Consider the following 14,475-nt stretch of genomic DNA (forward strand, 5'->3'; position numbering starts at 1 on the left):
ATTGTATTTTATTAACGTCTACCCAAAACCTGAACCCAACCATCACAGTACTGTAAAATATACATTATTGTTCTACAGTGTTACAAAAATGATTCTAAATTGATAGCATATCAGCAGCTGTATTGTCTAGACTACACCATAAAACAGTAACATGATTAAAATAAATAAAATCATAATTTCTGAGTATTTGTGCAAGTCGGGATTCAAACCCAAAACTGATTAGAAGCATAGTAACAACGTGCACACACACGGTCCACTAGGCCATATGAGACAGAAGTGAATGCGACTCTGTCAGTTAAAGGGCACCTATGGTTAAAAATCAACTTTTCAAGCTGTTTGGACAGACATATGTGCATGTATGGTATATAGACTGTCATATTGGGGTGATATAAGCACACCCAGTGCTTTTTTTTTTTTTCAATTTAACAACATAAAAAACGGTGGACCAATTGGAACTTGGAATTGGAACTTTACGTAGGAGTGCGGTCCCCCCAACCACCAATATTGATTGACAGACGCGTCATTATATCCTCAGTTTGTTGATGCACGTCCGCCATTTTCAGCGTGAGCCGAAGCGATATCACTAAAGGAACACCCTAGCTCTATTTTTAGATGCAAGGCTCATTGGGCTCAACACAAGAGCAATATTCTCCACATTATCTGAATTATAGGTTGTATCTTTAGGTAGGTTTGCAAACATGTGTACTTCTCATTGAGTCTACCTTATACTTCAGCCGTTTGCATTTCTCGCGATCCCAGAAGCTCCCTGTGATCTTGACTAGCATGCGTTTTAGAATTCTAAACATAGGTTTCTATCAGGGTACACTCAAGTCGACGGCTGGGTGCCGCGGACCGCTGCAGAAACCTATGTTTAGAATTCAAAAATGCGTTGCGCGACAATTCGATGAACTTCATGTTTCTGCCGCGCCACAGAAAGTGTCTGGTGTGCCATGTCACGGCTTCGAGCGGCGCATCCTGTGCCTCAGTCAAAGTTAATTCAGTGTGCGTGTTTATTAGTTTCTGTGTACAAGCTTGGCACTTGAAACTAGCACACAGTTGGCTGTAAAACTGTACAAAGACACATATGATTTTGTACTCTCTGCTTGGTCTGTGTCTCCTGCTCCTCTCAGTCTGCCTGTCAGACTCTGTTGCAAACACAGAGCGGGTGAGCTCATGGCCCCGCCCCCTTGTTAAGTTGGGCGGGAAGCCGAAACTAATCTACATGTGAAGCAACACACCCCTAAATCAGCGAACTGTGGACACACCCCCAACATGACACTTTTTAACACATTATAATAAAAAATCTGAATTGTGTTTTAAACTGAACCTAAACTGGCACACTCAGAAGAACCATAATATCAATATTAAATCATAAAAAAGAGGTAAACTATGTGCCCTTTAAATGCAGATTCGTCAGGTCTCGAAACGCTTCTGAAATGCCTGATGATTTGAATCGCTTTAGTCACGTGACCAGGAACACTTTAGTCACGTGACCTGGGTGTTTCGGATCATACTTCGGTGCAATGTTTCGAAACACTTGCGCTTCGGGATCTCGACACTGTCAAAACATCAGTTTCACGCCAGCCATCCCTTCTAATAATAACAAACTACACAAGCTAACAGCTATTATAGGCCTAACACTTCTAGAACTATTCTAGTAGTGATGGTGAGATTAATCGAATTGGCATTTGTGCATATCCTTAAATGTATTTGTTTAGTTTTCACAGAATGATGTCACATTTAAATTAGATACAGGACTATAAAACGTAAATTTTTCTTTTTCTCTATACAACAGTAACATCGCCATTGTCCACATGGTTAATTTGAGCACTGACAGTAATAGTTGGCATCTTCACTCTCGTAGAGTCCTCTGGTGACGGCGTATGTACTTTCTCTGTGTTTGCTGCAGTTTGCAGTCTGTGCTGTAAGGGGAAAGTAAAGCGGTCCAGTGGTGCGTGTTCAATTTTACAGAGGCTGTCTTCACTGTCGCTATTGTACCCCAGGTTGGAATGGCATGCGTCGTCCTCTTGAGAGGACAGTTGCACTGCGATTGGCAGCTCCTCTTCTGTCTGAATTGCCTTCTCATTGAAGACTCTCAGAACATCCACTTCCATTTCTTCAGCCACATCTTGACATGGTTCAACTTTACGAAATGTATAATGTGCAAAGAGGCTGATGCAGAACATCTCCACAATTACTGAGTAGTGGTAAATTACTTAGAGAAAGGGAAAAATAGACAAAATCAGATAAAAAAAACATTCAGCTCTAAAAGCTTGAGAAAATCTAATTTCTTGTCATTCTTACATTGAGAACGAAACAGGTCAGAGAAGGGTGGAGTGCAGGGGATGACATTCAGCGCACCCATGGTCTCCAGAACTCCACTCTGAAGTCCACAAAGGACCAGGACAACAATGATGCAAATAAACTTGGCTCGAAGACCATATCCAGGTAATGCCCTTTTTGTAGCTTTATAAAACAGCAAGTAGCCATAAAAGGACAGAAATGTGGATATGGCAATGATGGCATTGACATACATGTTGAGATTCACAGAATTCACCTGTGAAAGACATGCGGATTAGTCACATAATTTAGTAATAAATTAATATGCCACTGTAAATGAGATTTCTAAAGTACAGTGCCAATACTAACAACTAACCCGAATAAACAATGTTTCTTGAGAGCCAAATCAGCATATTGGAATGACAGGGACTCATGAAAAACATACCTGTTAAAACATTTTAGGATAATGTTTTTATTTATTTTGTAATATCATTTCAGAATAATGCTGTATGTTTTATCAAATACATGAATCCTTTAAGGCAGAGATGCCCAAAGTAGGGCCGTGGGCCAAAGTTGGCCCATTGTAATTTTTGATTTGGCCTACCATCCCATCTGAGAAGAGAGTGAGGATGATGGAGAGGGCTGGGGCAAATGCCTTTAACACAGAGATCGCTGTTTCTAATTTGATGTAACATTTTTTGTTTATTTTATTGATGAGCTACAAAAGAGAAAACAAATTAAATTTTACAATTAAATGTTGTAAATTAAGCAGATGTTTTTTCAGTACTGGGTTGCGGCTGGAAGGGTAAATCATATGCTGGAATAGTTGACGGTTCATTCCTCTTTGGCAACCTCTGTAATAGATTCTAAGTCAAAGGAAAATCAATGAATAAACTAGATTTTTTAAAATATAAATACTGTCACTCGACGGATAGAGAACTATGCAGAAGACATCAGCGAGCAAATCAGGGCAATATCTGCATTTTGTTTTTACTGTAATAAGTTCATTATAAAATGTAAAAATATATACTGTATTGGTTAATATAAAGCAATGTTTTCTAGTCATTTTTAAATAATAGTAAATAAATTAGGAAATCACCCATGGCAACTGTATTTACCTTCAGTCCACTAGCCTTAATCATGTTTGGTTTTTTGCCCTTCTTAAGAAAGTTTGGGCATCCCTGCTTTATAGTAAACAAAGGCGGAAAACCTGACCTCAAACCTAAATGTAGTGTAGACAAATTATAATTAAAAATGCCTTTTAACTAAGCACATAATGTAGTGGACCTTGAATATTTCAGCTGAATTAATTTAGCTGAATGAAAGATTTTTCCTCTGTAGGCCTCATCAGAACATTAGTATTCTCAGAGAAATAGTGTTGTACTCACATCCCCGTAGTCATATTGTTCATCTGTCCACAGGACGAGAGTAAGGAAGAATAGGATTGTTCTGACCACAGAGAGCTGAAGAACAGCCGCCATCATCCAGCTCACACTGGTCCTAATGACAGAAAAAGGTTTAGATTGCTCCATTATAATAAAACAATCTAGTTATTGTAAATGAATGTGTGATGAAGTACTTGTTGATGTCGAACAGAGGAAGACAGCAGCAGCAGCAGCAGGGGAAGGGGTTTGGAGATACCTGCTCCCCTGCTAATGTCTCCAGCATGCGGGTATTTCCACCAAAGAAGTTTTTGATAAGACCCATGAACTTCAAGAGAGTAATGGAGTGATATCTGGCAAGAGATGCACAACATCCTTTACTTTTGTGACTGGCCATTCGGACCATATTGTTCAATACTACTACAGCACTGCAAGTTAAAAGTTACTCACAGGGATGCAATGAAATTGCACAGAGATGATGAGCGTGGGACATACAGCGCTATGATAGACGTCATCCCGAAGACCTGTCGAGGAAATGAAACGTTAGCAAAGGTTAACTGAATTTTGAAATGAGCTCACTGTGCATGTCCTGCATTACTGGATAAACTCCCAGGATCCACAAACTGAGGCGTTTACGTCGATGAGAGGGAACATGCCGCAGAAAGAAGCCGATCTCCTCCAGAAAGAGAGCAAGCAGAAGCACAGCAAACACAGCAGGGAGGAGGAACAGCCAGAGATCATCCTTGATCACTACAAGAAATCAAAGAAAACCACAAATGAAGCTGCCAGCAGGACAACAGAACTATTTCAGAAGAAAGTTTTTAATAATCTAAAAAGCTTTTTTTTTTCCCAGTACAAAGAATCTTTGCTACAAAGTGCATTGCAGTGATGTAGTCCACGAGTTCCCAAACTTTTCAGCCCTCGACCCCCAAAAGAACTATGCCAGTGACTCACGACTCCCAGTATCATCTGAGGTGGTTATGAATAAACCTTACACACAACAGCGCACACATACCAATAGGACTAAGTCTATTCATTGTTTAATTGTGGAGAATGCCACTTGGAGACCATCCTTCATGTTCAGTTGTGGTCTGTATTTATTTTTAATGTGCTTGAGTGCCGTAAAGGTGTCAGAACGTTTAACCTGGTGCCATAACATCAATGTGCTGTCTTTAATATAGCGTAATCACCTCAGGGGCCACAAAAAATCAAATGGCTGATGGCTTTTCATTTGCATGTTGTTTTTTTAATGTAACTATTAACTACTATTTTGTGTTGGTTATGGATAAAATATGGTAATTCTAATAGTTTAATTAAGTGAATTTGAATTTTTGGAAATCACCAAGCGACCCCCCCCCCCCTCATTGTCCCCCGACCCCCACTTTGGGAACCACTGATGTAGTCAAGACAACTTAAACCAAGACCGAGACTTTCAAAACTGGTCCAGCGATACTGCCATCAAAGGCTCCATAGAGAAACTTTAACAACTGTAAAACTTCTCCACTTCACTACAGGTTCTTTAACTTGAAAATGTTTTTTAGATAATAAGAAAATGATTTACTCTGAGGAATAAAGGGTCTTTTTAGGAACCATTGACTAAAAGATTCTTTGGGCAACCCAAAAGTTATTTTAGGTATTGCTGCTAAAAAAAAAAAAAAAAAAATAAATAAATAATAACTCATGTCCCATTCATGTCTAAAATCTTTTAGCAACATCTAGCTAACTCAGCTTTGTGTATGTTGTTGACTGATGCGCAAGTTCTTTGTTGTCTATTTACCACATACAATCATCCAGTTTACTTAACAATATTTTGCCATTCCTGTCATTATCTGGGGAAAATTAGGTTCAGCACTGTAACATGGAAGACAAGCAGACTCACATGACTTAAGAGCATCTTTCATCATGGTGTGCTGAATTTCTTACCTTTAAAGAACTCAGATGACAGAGGGATCCCACCTCCCATTAAAGTGCAGTTATGGTTTCGCATTGTTCAGTGAAATCTGAAAAACATGAAACACAAAGACAAAAAGAAAGTGGGATTCTTTAAATGCCTCAATCAAAACAGGTAAATGCAATCTTATCTGTAGTTTGTTATGGCATAAACCGCAGCACAGAATAGAACTTATATAACCAATACTTACACTAGATCTATACGAAAGTGGCTTCCTATTATCTATGGATGTCTTTCTGAGCTCACTTGTCAATGATTGACTTACACAGGTAGAGTGCAGGTGTAGAGGGCCAAGTCCATCTTCCCACAGGTCCAGACGGTCTCTACATGTATGCAAATAATCTCACAATGATTTAATCCTTGGAAAAATACATGGAAAGTTTTAAAAACAATTTTATATAGTACTTGACTGATAAAATATATAGCAAACAGCTCCATCTATATATCTCTTATATATAAGGAACACCACAGAAACATTGAAAAAGCTCTTGACTGCAACGGCAACAGACAGAAATCACAGATATACATCATTTGAACAGTTGTACATAGCGTATATTTCATGGTAGTTTTACTGAATGCTATTATTCTAAATCATTTATATTTTATATTCTATACACGTTGTATTATAAGGTTGGAAAATAATTCTCTTTAATAATTTTAAAAAATACATATATTTTGTATATGAAGACTTAAATTAAATATAGGATATTTGCCTATTGCCTAAAGAAATACATTTAAAAATAATTGTATTAACTGTCACAGTTAGGAAATAAATTAAGTTTCTATTTAAAATAAATGTTGACCACAAAAATATTTTTAACCATATGAGTGGATCTGATATAAAATGAACCCAACAAAAACCACACACAATTAAACAAGTCAGCTTAAAATGGCACATTATTACTTATAATAATGATTTACTGGGACGCAATATGCAGAGCGTTAGTTAGAGACTTTTATTTTAAAATCCGTCATTGAAAAACTGACTGGAGACGGAAGTCTAGAGACAGATGTAACGTTACTTGGTATACATTAGGACAACATGCTGCGGTGTATAGCTTTTTTCTGTTTATAACATTTATTTACATTTAATATGCAAGTGCTTATTCGTGTGACTTTAAATATGCATATAGTTTTCATGATAGCCTGAAAAACATGTAAGTCCGCGATATTAACAAAGCATCACATTTGATCTCAGATAAGAGAGTTAAATGAAGACTTCCTCTAATTTTCCTACACAGAGCTGTGGTAGTCAGTAACTAAAGCGATGGAGAAGCAGGATGAAGCCGCTGTCGGTGTGCAGGAGTCTGCAGAAGCTGAGGAGCCGCCGTCTCTCTCTTTTCCAGAGGTTTTCCGCAGGATTCAAGCAGGAGAGGAAGTTCCCGGACTCCAGAAGCTGGACATCAAGCCTTGCCACGACCAACCCACGGTTTCTCAGATGCCCAGAAAATCAAAACCATGGGAAAATAACTAGTGCCTCAAAAATAAAAAAAATGCGGACTGCTTTATCTCTTGTAAAGTAAAACATATTGTGTTATTTGACACTAATGAATAGCAGATTTGTGGATATAAGTGTAAAAAAATACATGCTACTTTAAGATTTAGCATTAAAAACTGCCTGATACCTTCAACTTTAACAAGTTCACCCCAAAATAAAAATTTGATTCATTTGACCATTCAAGATATATGTTTTATAATAAATATATGTACACAATATACTGTTTTAGTTTAGTATATTGTGAAGAATGCTGAAAATCTGCAAGCATTAACTTTCTTCATACTTGTTTTACTGATGTAAATGGTTGCAGGTTTCCAACATTCTTCAAAATATCTTCTTTTGTGTTCAACAGAATACAAAAAATGGTTTGAATTAAGTAAAGGGTTTCATTTTTTTGGGTGAACTATCCCTTTAAATGAAAGAGCAAGTGAATAGTGCTGAACAAAGAATACTTTTGAAGGTCCAAAATCCATATTGAGGCAGTTTTAAGGTAATCCACAAAACATATACCTAAACAATCAGTCATTTTTCATGAAAAAATTTAAATTACATAATTTTTTTTTACAAACGCATTCATGAAACAGCAATTAACAGCCTCTTGCATGACCTATGCACATTATAAAGGTGGAATTATGCTGCCATAGTATGCAGTATGGATTTGAATGGTAAAACAAGGTCAATCCTGGGCTTGCTTATTTTCATTAAATATAATAAAACCATATTCCTCTAAAACTTTCCTTTATGGAAAAAACAACCACTCATAAATCTCAGATGACCTGGGGGGGTCAATAATAAAATTCAGTTTTTGGAAAAATATTCCTTTAAAGACAAGTAAAAATAAAAAAAAAGCAGTGTAACCCAGTTCAAACAAAGACTCTCAGTGTTGTTATTGTCAAGTGGTTCCTCATTGCCTCATGCTCTCATAAAAGGGAAATGCAAACCATTGACACACATCCTGCTTCAGAGTTAATTAGAGGAAGTGAGCGTCACTTGCAGCTGGTCAACTTGCAGTCAAATGTGCAGATCAGACACTAGATAATAACAGTAAAGTTATGCTTAAACCTATACTCATAAATGGGCCAGACTGTGGCTTGCTCAAGTCGGTTTCATTGTTGGCAGGTTGGACTCAGACCTCAGTGGACTGCTTTATAGAAACAGACTTTGATAAGTACTTTATTTTTTCATTCACAAAAATAGTTGTGTTTTGATGGTCAATAAAAAAAAAGCTGAAAATTCAATGTATAGAAACGTCCCTGAATAAAAAGACATTCAAAAGTCAAAGTCCAAAACGATGGACCGAAGGCAAGTGCAGCAGAACAGCAGGAATAAGCCAGTATGTGCATTCGAGTGTCCAGCGGGGTCTTTAATAATAAAAAATTTAAACGGTCACCCCTGGATTGATCAAAACTCTTCTGGTTCACCACCCTCATCTTCTGGAATTACAAACCCTTCCTGTTGAAAGATGGAGTAAGACAGAACTGAGCAGGATGAAGAAAGTTTAACGTCAGTCTTATTTACACATACAGATATTGACTTACGTCTGTGGCGTACAGAATATCCACAATCTTCTGCAGTGTCGGATCACCCTCGCCCTCTTTCTCTTGACAGATGAGCTCGATGTTTCTCAACTTGCCGAAGTAGAAATCCCTTTCCTTTTCCATGTCAGCAATGGTGGCCTTCAAGTCGTTTATCTGCTCAGATGAACAGAACAACGATCAGTAAAACATTTAATATAAGGATACTGAATTATACATAGAATTATTAAACATAACTAATACAAAGACCAAATAGTATAAATTCTAATTAAATCATGTAATATAAAAGCAACACAGATGGAACTTTCATATTTAATGTTGTGAAGCTTATTAAAGCAATCTGCACAAATCTATTAAATTCAACTAAATTAAAGTTTAATGTAAATGAACCAGACATCACTAGATTTTCACCTCTGAAGAATGAAAGAGCTTTAAACTCCAAAATAATCAATTGCAGCCTATGGATGCACACCTATGCACAATTTTACAATTTTTGTTGTATAAATAGTTTAAAGGGCACCTAAATTACCCCTTTTTCAAGATTTAAGATCTTTTGTGTCTCCAGAATGTGTCTGTAAAGTTTCAGATCAAAACACCCATCAGATTATTTATTAAACCTTTCAGAACATTGGAATTTTCTGCTTTGAACACAATGTAGCTGTTTTTATTGCCTGTGCCTATTAAGCTAGTTCTCCCCCCATCATTCCCACATGCCTTTCAGAGTGTGCTTCAGTCTCAGCCTCTGCTGCATCAGATAATCAGCACAGTGACAGAGATGCAAGGAAGCAGATCTCACGTAACGTTTGGGAGAAATACTACAGTAAAAACTTTCCCAATGATTATTTGATGTTTTTGTTGTGGAGTTGCAATGATGAGTCACACAAAATGTTGTTACAAAGTTCACAAACACACACACAGAACCGGCGTTAACGTTTATGTGACAGGATACACGTTAAGATCCACTGCTGTATGGATATCCGTTATGTTATTGTACAAAATAATCCTTATTTAACGTCCACAAACTGGGACTGAAGCGTTTTCTTTTAGAATTGTTCTGACACGTGGCTATGGTGATGAAGTAAAGACGGTAAAATCGCTGTAATTCATTACAAACATGCACTGTTTTAGAAACATTTTAAACTTGTTCTTGATCACAAACTCATTCTTGATCACATTTGATGATGACTAATGATCACAGCGAGCTGAACAGATATTTTGATCCCGGTTGCTTTGCGCAGGTCGTGTCTTGTTGATATGATTATACGTGTTACTATAGAGACATGCTAATACGTGGCTGTCAATCAATTCTGTGGGCGGGGAAACCGCACTCCTACATCACGTTGCAGTTACTTTTTTTCTTTATATCACTCCAATTTGACTGTGGACACACTATACCTATACACAGTTCTGTCCAAACAGCTTAAAAAGATGACTTTCATCATAGGTGCCCTTTAAGTAATGCATTTACACTGAAAATTATAAGGACACTTTAAATACTTGGATGATAATACTACTTATTCAACTGATAAAAAGTGTGAAATGTTGAAAACTTCATGCACTCAACAGTCACAGCTTTGCACACTATCTTGCGCTGAAATACTTCATTTTGAATTGTGCAAGGTAAATTCACAACTGGGATGATTACGACTCCTGATTGTGAATGTGGTTGTACTCATAACAGGCACTATTTGTTTCTTTGATGATTTATAGCACTAGTTTAACAACTGTTAAATGTCTTGGAAATGGTTAGAATATTTTTTTATCGTTTTATTTGTGAACTCAAAGACTACACTGTTCAGTGTATAAGTGCATAGAATGTAATTTGGGACACAACTTGTGTTTTATATAAGCTATTTAAATGCTCAGAACATCTGTACAGCTAAAGCCTTACCATCTGAGTAAGTGCACCCTTTTCTTCATCGCCGCTGCCTGTGGCTCTCGTTGCCGCAGGAGATGTTTTTGCTGTAGATTTAGGTGCTGCTGCTGAACGCTGTGGAGCTGAACAACATAATGACATCCATCACATTCTGATATTTTCAATTTGTTTAGGCATAATGTCTGTTCTAGCCTAAAATACTGTGTATAGACCAATTTCAAGAAAAAAATAAACAAACAAACAAAAATAATCTGCTTTTAGAAAATTAAACCAATAAGAGCAGTAGACCCAACAATCTGTGTCTTTTGTTTAGTGTTCTGTTTTTAGAAAAGTGCAGTATTTGGAAATGTGTTACCAAACTGAGAAAAAAATACCAACAATGTGCATCAAACAATGATAGGTTTACATGACAATGAATGTACTAAAAACAGACAAGCGTAAATTATATGAATTTGTGTGTGTGTGTGTGTGTGTGTGTACACAATAGCAACAGCTGGTATTGTGGTTCAAATTGTGCAAACTGAACTGCGACTTGTTCTTTAACACATTCTATAAATGTGGTTATAAAATGGTCTCTTTTGGTCGTGATGCAGCAGGCGCTAAAAGAGGATCTACTGCATAGTACAACTCCAAAGAAAGGCTGATCTTTTTGTACCCCATATTTTGTAAAATGAGTTGTAATTTTTTACTATCTGCCCTGGCAGTGATGGTTTTCTTTTATGAATAAATAGGATAAGCAAATTCCAAACTGTTTCTTTGTATTTATTTTAACTGTAATAAAAATATTTGGCTTGCGAATAACGTGGGTACTAGGGTTCTCTTTAATCTGTGTGGATGACCATGCTGATCAGCCACCACCAAAAGCTAGTATAGTGGCTGTGTTATATGTAAACCCACCAACATCTGTCATATTAACTTTTGGGATGACTTATCATGAGATAATTGTGAGATGATGTATAACACTGGTCATTAAAAATATATGTAAATTTGCATCAGTTTTTCATTGACATTTTATTTTTTTAAATGGCATGTTGTGCACATTTGTAATTGAAATGAGGCTCATCTCAAAATGATCAATGAAAACAACATGTATGCCAGGCCAATAGGTGGCAATGCAACTTTACAGAAATGCTGTTTTTGAGCACTTCCACATGCCTATAGATCGAACACGTAAAGCCATTTTCGTTTTCAGACACCCAGAACGTGGTGTTCTGTTTTTAGTCAAAACTATGTCATGTAAACCACTAGAACTTATATCTTACCAACAGGGGCCATTGGCTTGATTGCAGGTGTGATACCTGTGTCTGAAGTAAACAGAGAGATCCATGCACAGGCGACGTAAGGCTCCAGCTATTCTCACACATGTAAAAGCAGCTAAAGCATGTTGGACTAGCACATGGGTGCGTGACTGGGTCACACCCACATATTTTGGCCTTATAATCCATAGCAGCTGCAGCTGCCATGCACCTGTTAGCCCTAGAACAGCTAGCTACCCACAATAACAAGTCTAACATACTTTTAAGAGGGTTATATAAATCTAGAAAAACTGATTTGTTGATCAGCAGTTGTATTGAGAACTCCTTACCTGAGCTAGGCTTCCTTCCCTTGTTAGCCGTGGCTACTGCTGGACTCTGACTGGCTGGAATATCTTGTCCCTGTCGAGCTGCCACCGGATCATATTCCTTCCCATCATAGTTCGCATCGAAGAACTTTTTAAACCACTGCACAAATTCAAAGTTGTCCTGAAACTTGCCCTTCACAAGCTTGTCAACAGGAATAATCTGCAGAGACAGATGATGGTTCAAAATAAGCCAAAATCAAGATATGCTGTACATGAATCAAAGTCAAAAAATCATATTTTGCTGTTTATGTCAAATTTTACACACAGAAACAATATTAAATTCAAGTGTCTAAATGTAAATGCTTAAACGTGTTGCCTGCAAATGGGTAAAACCAAGCGTTTTGAAGATTAAAAAGCCAGTTTCGTAGCCACAGTAATTGTAAAATAGGTCTTTTAATGTGTTCTAAAATGTTTCATGGGCTTAATATGCAAAACAAGATTTTCTGCTCTTTACACTGATTTTTTAGAGGATGTCTTCTGGTTAAACTGTATGATGTTAATTTTCTTAACTGAAGAAAAACTTTTTGGTTCAAAATTGTTAAAAAAAAAGCTCTTTTCAAAAACAAAAACTGTGTGTGTTAATAAATGCAACTGGTTGACATACTTTACTAACACCCATCTTTTTAAAACTGGCTTGAAGGAGTTTGAAGTTATGGATGTATTCGTGTTCGAGTTTGGCCTGGAACTTGACTTTCTTCAGTGGAAGACACGATGGGAACAGCATGTCCATAAAGTGACAGTAAGCGGCACCTTAAAACACAAACAAAACTTAATCAGCGAATAAATCAAACAATCAATAAATACACATTTAAATCCAATCTGAACAAAAACTCTCTGGTTTTTACAATCTTTGTCCATCCCTTTAATAAAATGACCACTTACTCAAATATTTAAAGGGATAGCTTGTGAAAATAATTTAGAAAAACTTTGAAAGCCTGCATCATTTGACCTCCAAGGCATTTGTATATCCTATTATGGAATTTGATGATTACAGGTTTTCAGCTTTCTTCAAAGTATCTGTTTTTATGTTCAACAGAAGAAAGAAACTCAAAGGTTTGGAACCACTTGAGGGGCAGTAAATATGTGAGATTTTTTGGTGAACTATCCCTTTAATATATTAATAACCCATATATATGACAAACTATGCCATCCCATTGTTATAACATGAAAGGTAGACTTTGTGTTTACCTCTGAATTGAAGCTCGTGTGTAACGTTAATGTATTGATGCTCAAGCTGATAGTGTGAAAAGTGAAGAGGCCAAGCAGCTGCTCACTGACCTGTGCACAGTTGCTCGATCTTGGCATGGTTCATCTGTAATGACTCGTTTATCCATGTGAGCATGTCATGGCGGCTGAGGTTTTCACTTGTCACCGATGTCGAGAACACGTTCACAGCCATGACTGAGGCAAAACCGGGGATTTAAAGCTGATGGAGACACACTTTCCGCTGATGTTGCAGGAGAGAACGAGAAGGGAGATTGCGTTAAGCCTCATTTCCTTAAACATACATTCACACCCTTTAACACTCAACTTACACCACCATCATTTTACTTCCTAATGTTACTTGATGTCAATTAAAATGTTTGGTTTTACATTTATATCCACGAAAACAAGTCCGATACATACGAGAATAGAAAAACAATGATTAACGTTAACGTAGTTACTTTTCTGTTAACTTTGTTAGATGTCGGTTGACTCCAGGTTTAAAATAGTTTGTTAGTCTTGTTTCACTTTATATAAACAGTTAAGGCGTCACGTAAAACCGTTGCTTTTTAATCCGCTGAACTTTTAAATGAAAACGTTACCAAAAAACAAACAAACAACGTGTCGTTAAAATGAACACAACTACTATTAAATGACGTGTGTAAACAAAAAAGTGTGTGTAAAGTTTATTATATCAAAGTTTAATCTTACATTTAATTATGAAAGTCCGCGCTCGGCCGGGATCTTCTGTTTCACCGGCGTGTCGTTCGTAAAGCGCCGCTTCGGCAGCAGCAGCGACCCTGAAACCACAGCAGCCGCTCGATAACTAACCTCAGATGTCAAAATAAAAGTCATCATCCTGCTATATCAAACCATTAACAAAATAAAAGTAGTCACGTCCAAATAAAAGTCACTCTAGTAAATCACGTTTCTATTTTAGAAAACAGTCGTTGTAAAGATCAGTATATTATTCATATTTTGAGAACTTCAACTCCCTTGCTACGTATATTTCTTTATCATTTATTTTATTTGTTCATTTTTTATATTTCTTTTTGTATATATGTTGTATTATTATTAATGGTGATGGAAAGATTGTGAATGTAAATTGATTATCTCAGTCTTTTGTGCA

General features: G+C 36.9%; 2 protein-coding genes across 4 annotated transcripts; both read right to left on the reverse strand.

The window, feature by feature from the left end:
* Nucleotides 1–1,687: 1,687 nt before the first annotated feature.
* si:dkey-16n15.6 (organic solute transporter subunit alpha) lies at nucleotides 1,688–5,850 on the reverse strand. 2 transcript variants are annotated; one of them, XM_056464385.1, is made up of 8 exons: nucleotides 5,804–5,850; nucleotides 5,586–5,662; nucleotides 4,261–4,412; nucleotides 4,113–4,186; nucleotides 3,860–4,015; nucleotides 3,669–3,780; nucleotides 2,305–2,557; nucleotides 1,688–2,215 (listed from the first exon to the last, which is right to left on the reverse strand). In XM_056464385.1, the coding sequence occupies exons 2-8, from the start codon at nucleotides 5,647–5,649 to the stop codon at nucleotides 1,785–1,787; spliced, it is 1,242 nt and encodes a 413-aa protein (XP_056320360.1). In that variant the 5' UTR covers nucleotides 5,650–5,662; nucleotides 5,804–5,850; the 3' UTR covers nucleotides 1,688–1,784. The 2 variants fall into 2 exon arrangements, with proteins under 2 accessions (XP_056320360.1, XP_056320359.1); XM_056464384.1 differs by lacking the exon at nucleotides 5,804–5,850 and having other exon boundaries at nucleotides 5,586–5,737.
* A 2,406-nt stretch (nucleotides 5,851–8,256) lies between these two features.
* mapre1a (microtubule-associated protein, RP/EB family, member 1a) lies at nucleotides 8,257–14,170 on the reverse strand. 2 transcript variants are annotated; one of them, XM_056463660.1, is made up of 8 exons: nucleotides 14,058–14,170; nucleotides 13,422–13,590; nucleotides 12,748–12,893; nucleotides 12,108–12,303; nucleotides 11,785–11,826; nucleotides 10,538–10,644; nucleotides 8,650–8,802; nucleotides 8,257–8,563 (listed from the first exon to the last, which is right to left on the reverse strand). In XM_056463660.1, exons 2-8 carry the CDS (start codon nucleotides 13,540–13,542, stop codon nucleotides 8,513–8,515), a joined length of 816 nt encoding a protein of 271 aa, XP_056319635.1. In that variant the 5' UTR covers nucleotides 13,543–13,590; nucleotides 14,058–14,170; the 3' UTR covers nucleotides 8,257–8,512. The 2 variants fall into 2 exon arrangements, with proteins under 2 accessions (XP_056319635.1, XP_056319637.1); XM_056463662.1 differs by lacking the exon at nucleotides 11,785–11,826 and having other exon boundaries at nucleotides 14,058–14,168.
* Between the last annotated feature and the right edge of the window lie 305 nt (nucleotides 14,171–14,475).

This window comes from Danio aesculapii, chromosome 8, assembly GCF_903798145.1.
Source record: "Danio aesculapii chromosome 8, fDanAes4.1, whole genome shotgun sequence".
NCBI classification, from domain to species: domain Eukaryota; kingdom Metazoa; phylum Chordata; class Actinopteri; order Cypriniformes; family Danionidae; genus Danio; species Danio aesculapii.

What these genes read in the sequence shown, in the direction of transcription:
- si:dkey-16n15.6 (XM_056464385.1), bottom strand. Translation starts at nt 5,649, where the DNA reads ATGCGAAACCATAACTGCACTTTAATGGGAGGTGGGATCCCTCTGTCA. An exon ending in GGATCCTGGGAGTTTATCCA is followed by an intron (nt 4,187 to 4,260) that starts GTAATGCAGGAC and finishes TTTCCTCGACAG; the next exon opens with GTCTTCGGGATGACGTCTAT. An exon ending in CCTCTGTTCGACATCAACAA is followed by an intron (nt 3,781 to 3,859) that starts GTACTTCATCAC and finishes TTCTGTCATTAG; the next exon opens with GACCAGTGTGAGCTGGATGA.
- mapre1a (XM_056463660.1), bottom strand. Translation starts at nt 13,542, where the DNA reads ATGGCTGTGAACGTGTTCTCGACATCGGTGACAAGTGAAAACCTCAGC. An exon ending in GGGAAGGAAGCCTAGCTCAG is followed by an intron (nt 11,827 to 12,107) that starts GTAAGGAGTTCT and finishes TGTTTACTTCAG; the next exon opens with ACACAGGTATCACACCTGCA. An exon ending in CAAGCCAATGGCCCCTGTTG is followed by an intron (nt 10,645 to 11,784) that starts GTAAGATATAAG and finishes TATGTTGTTCAG; the next exon opens with CTCCACAGCGTTCAGCAGCA.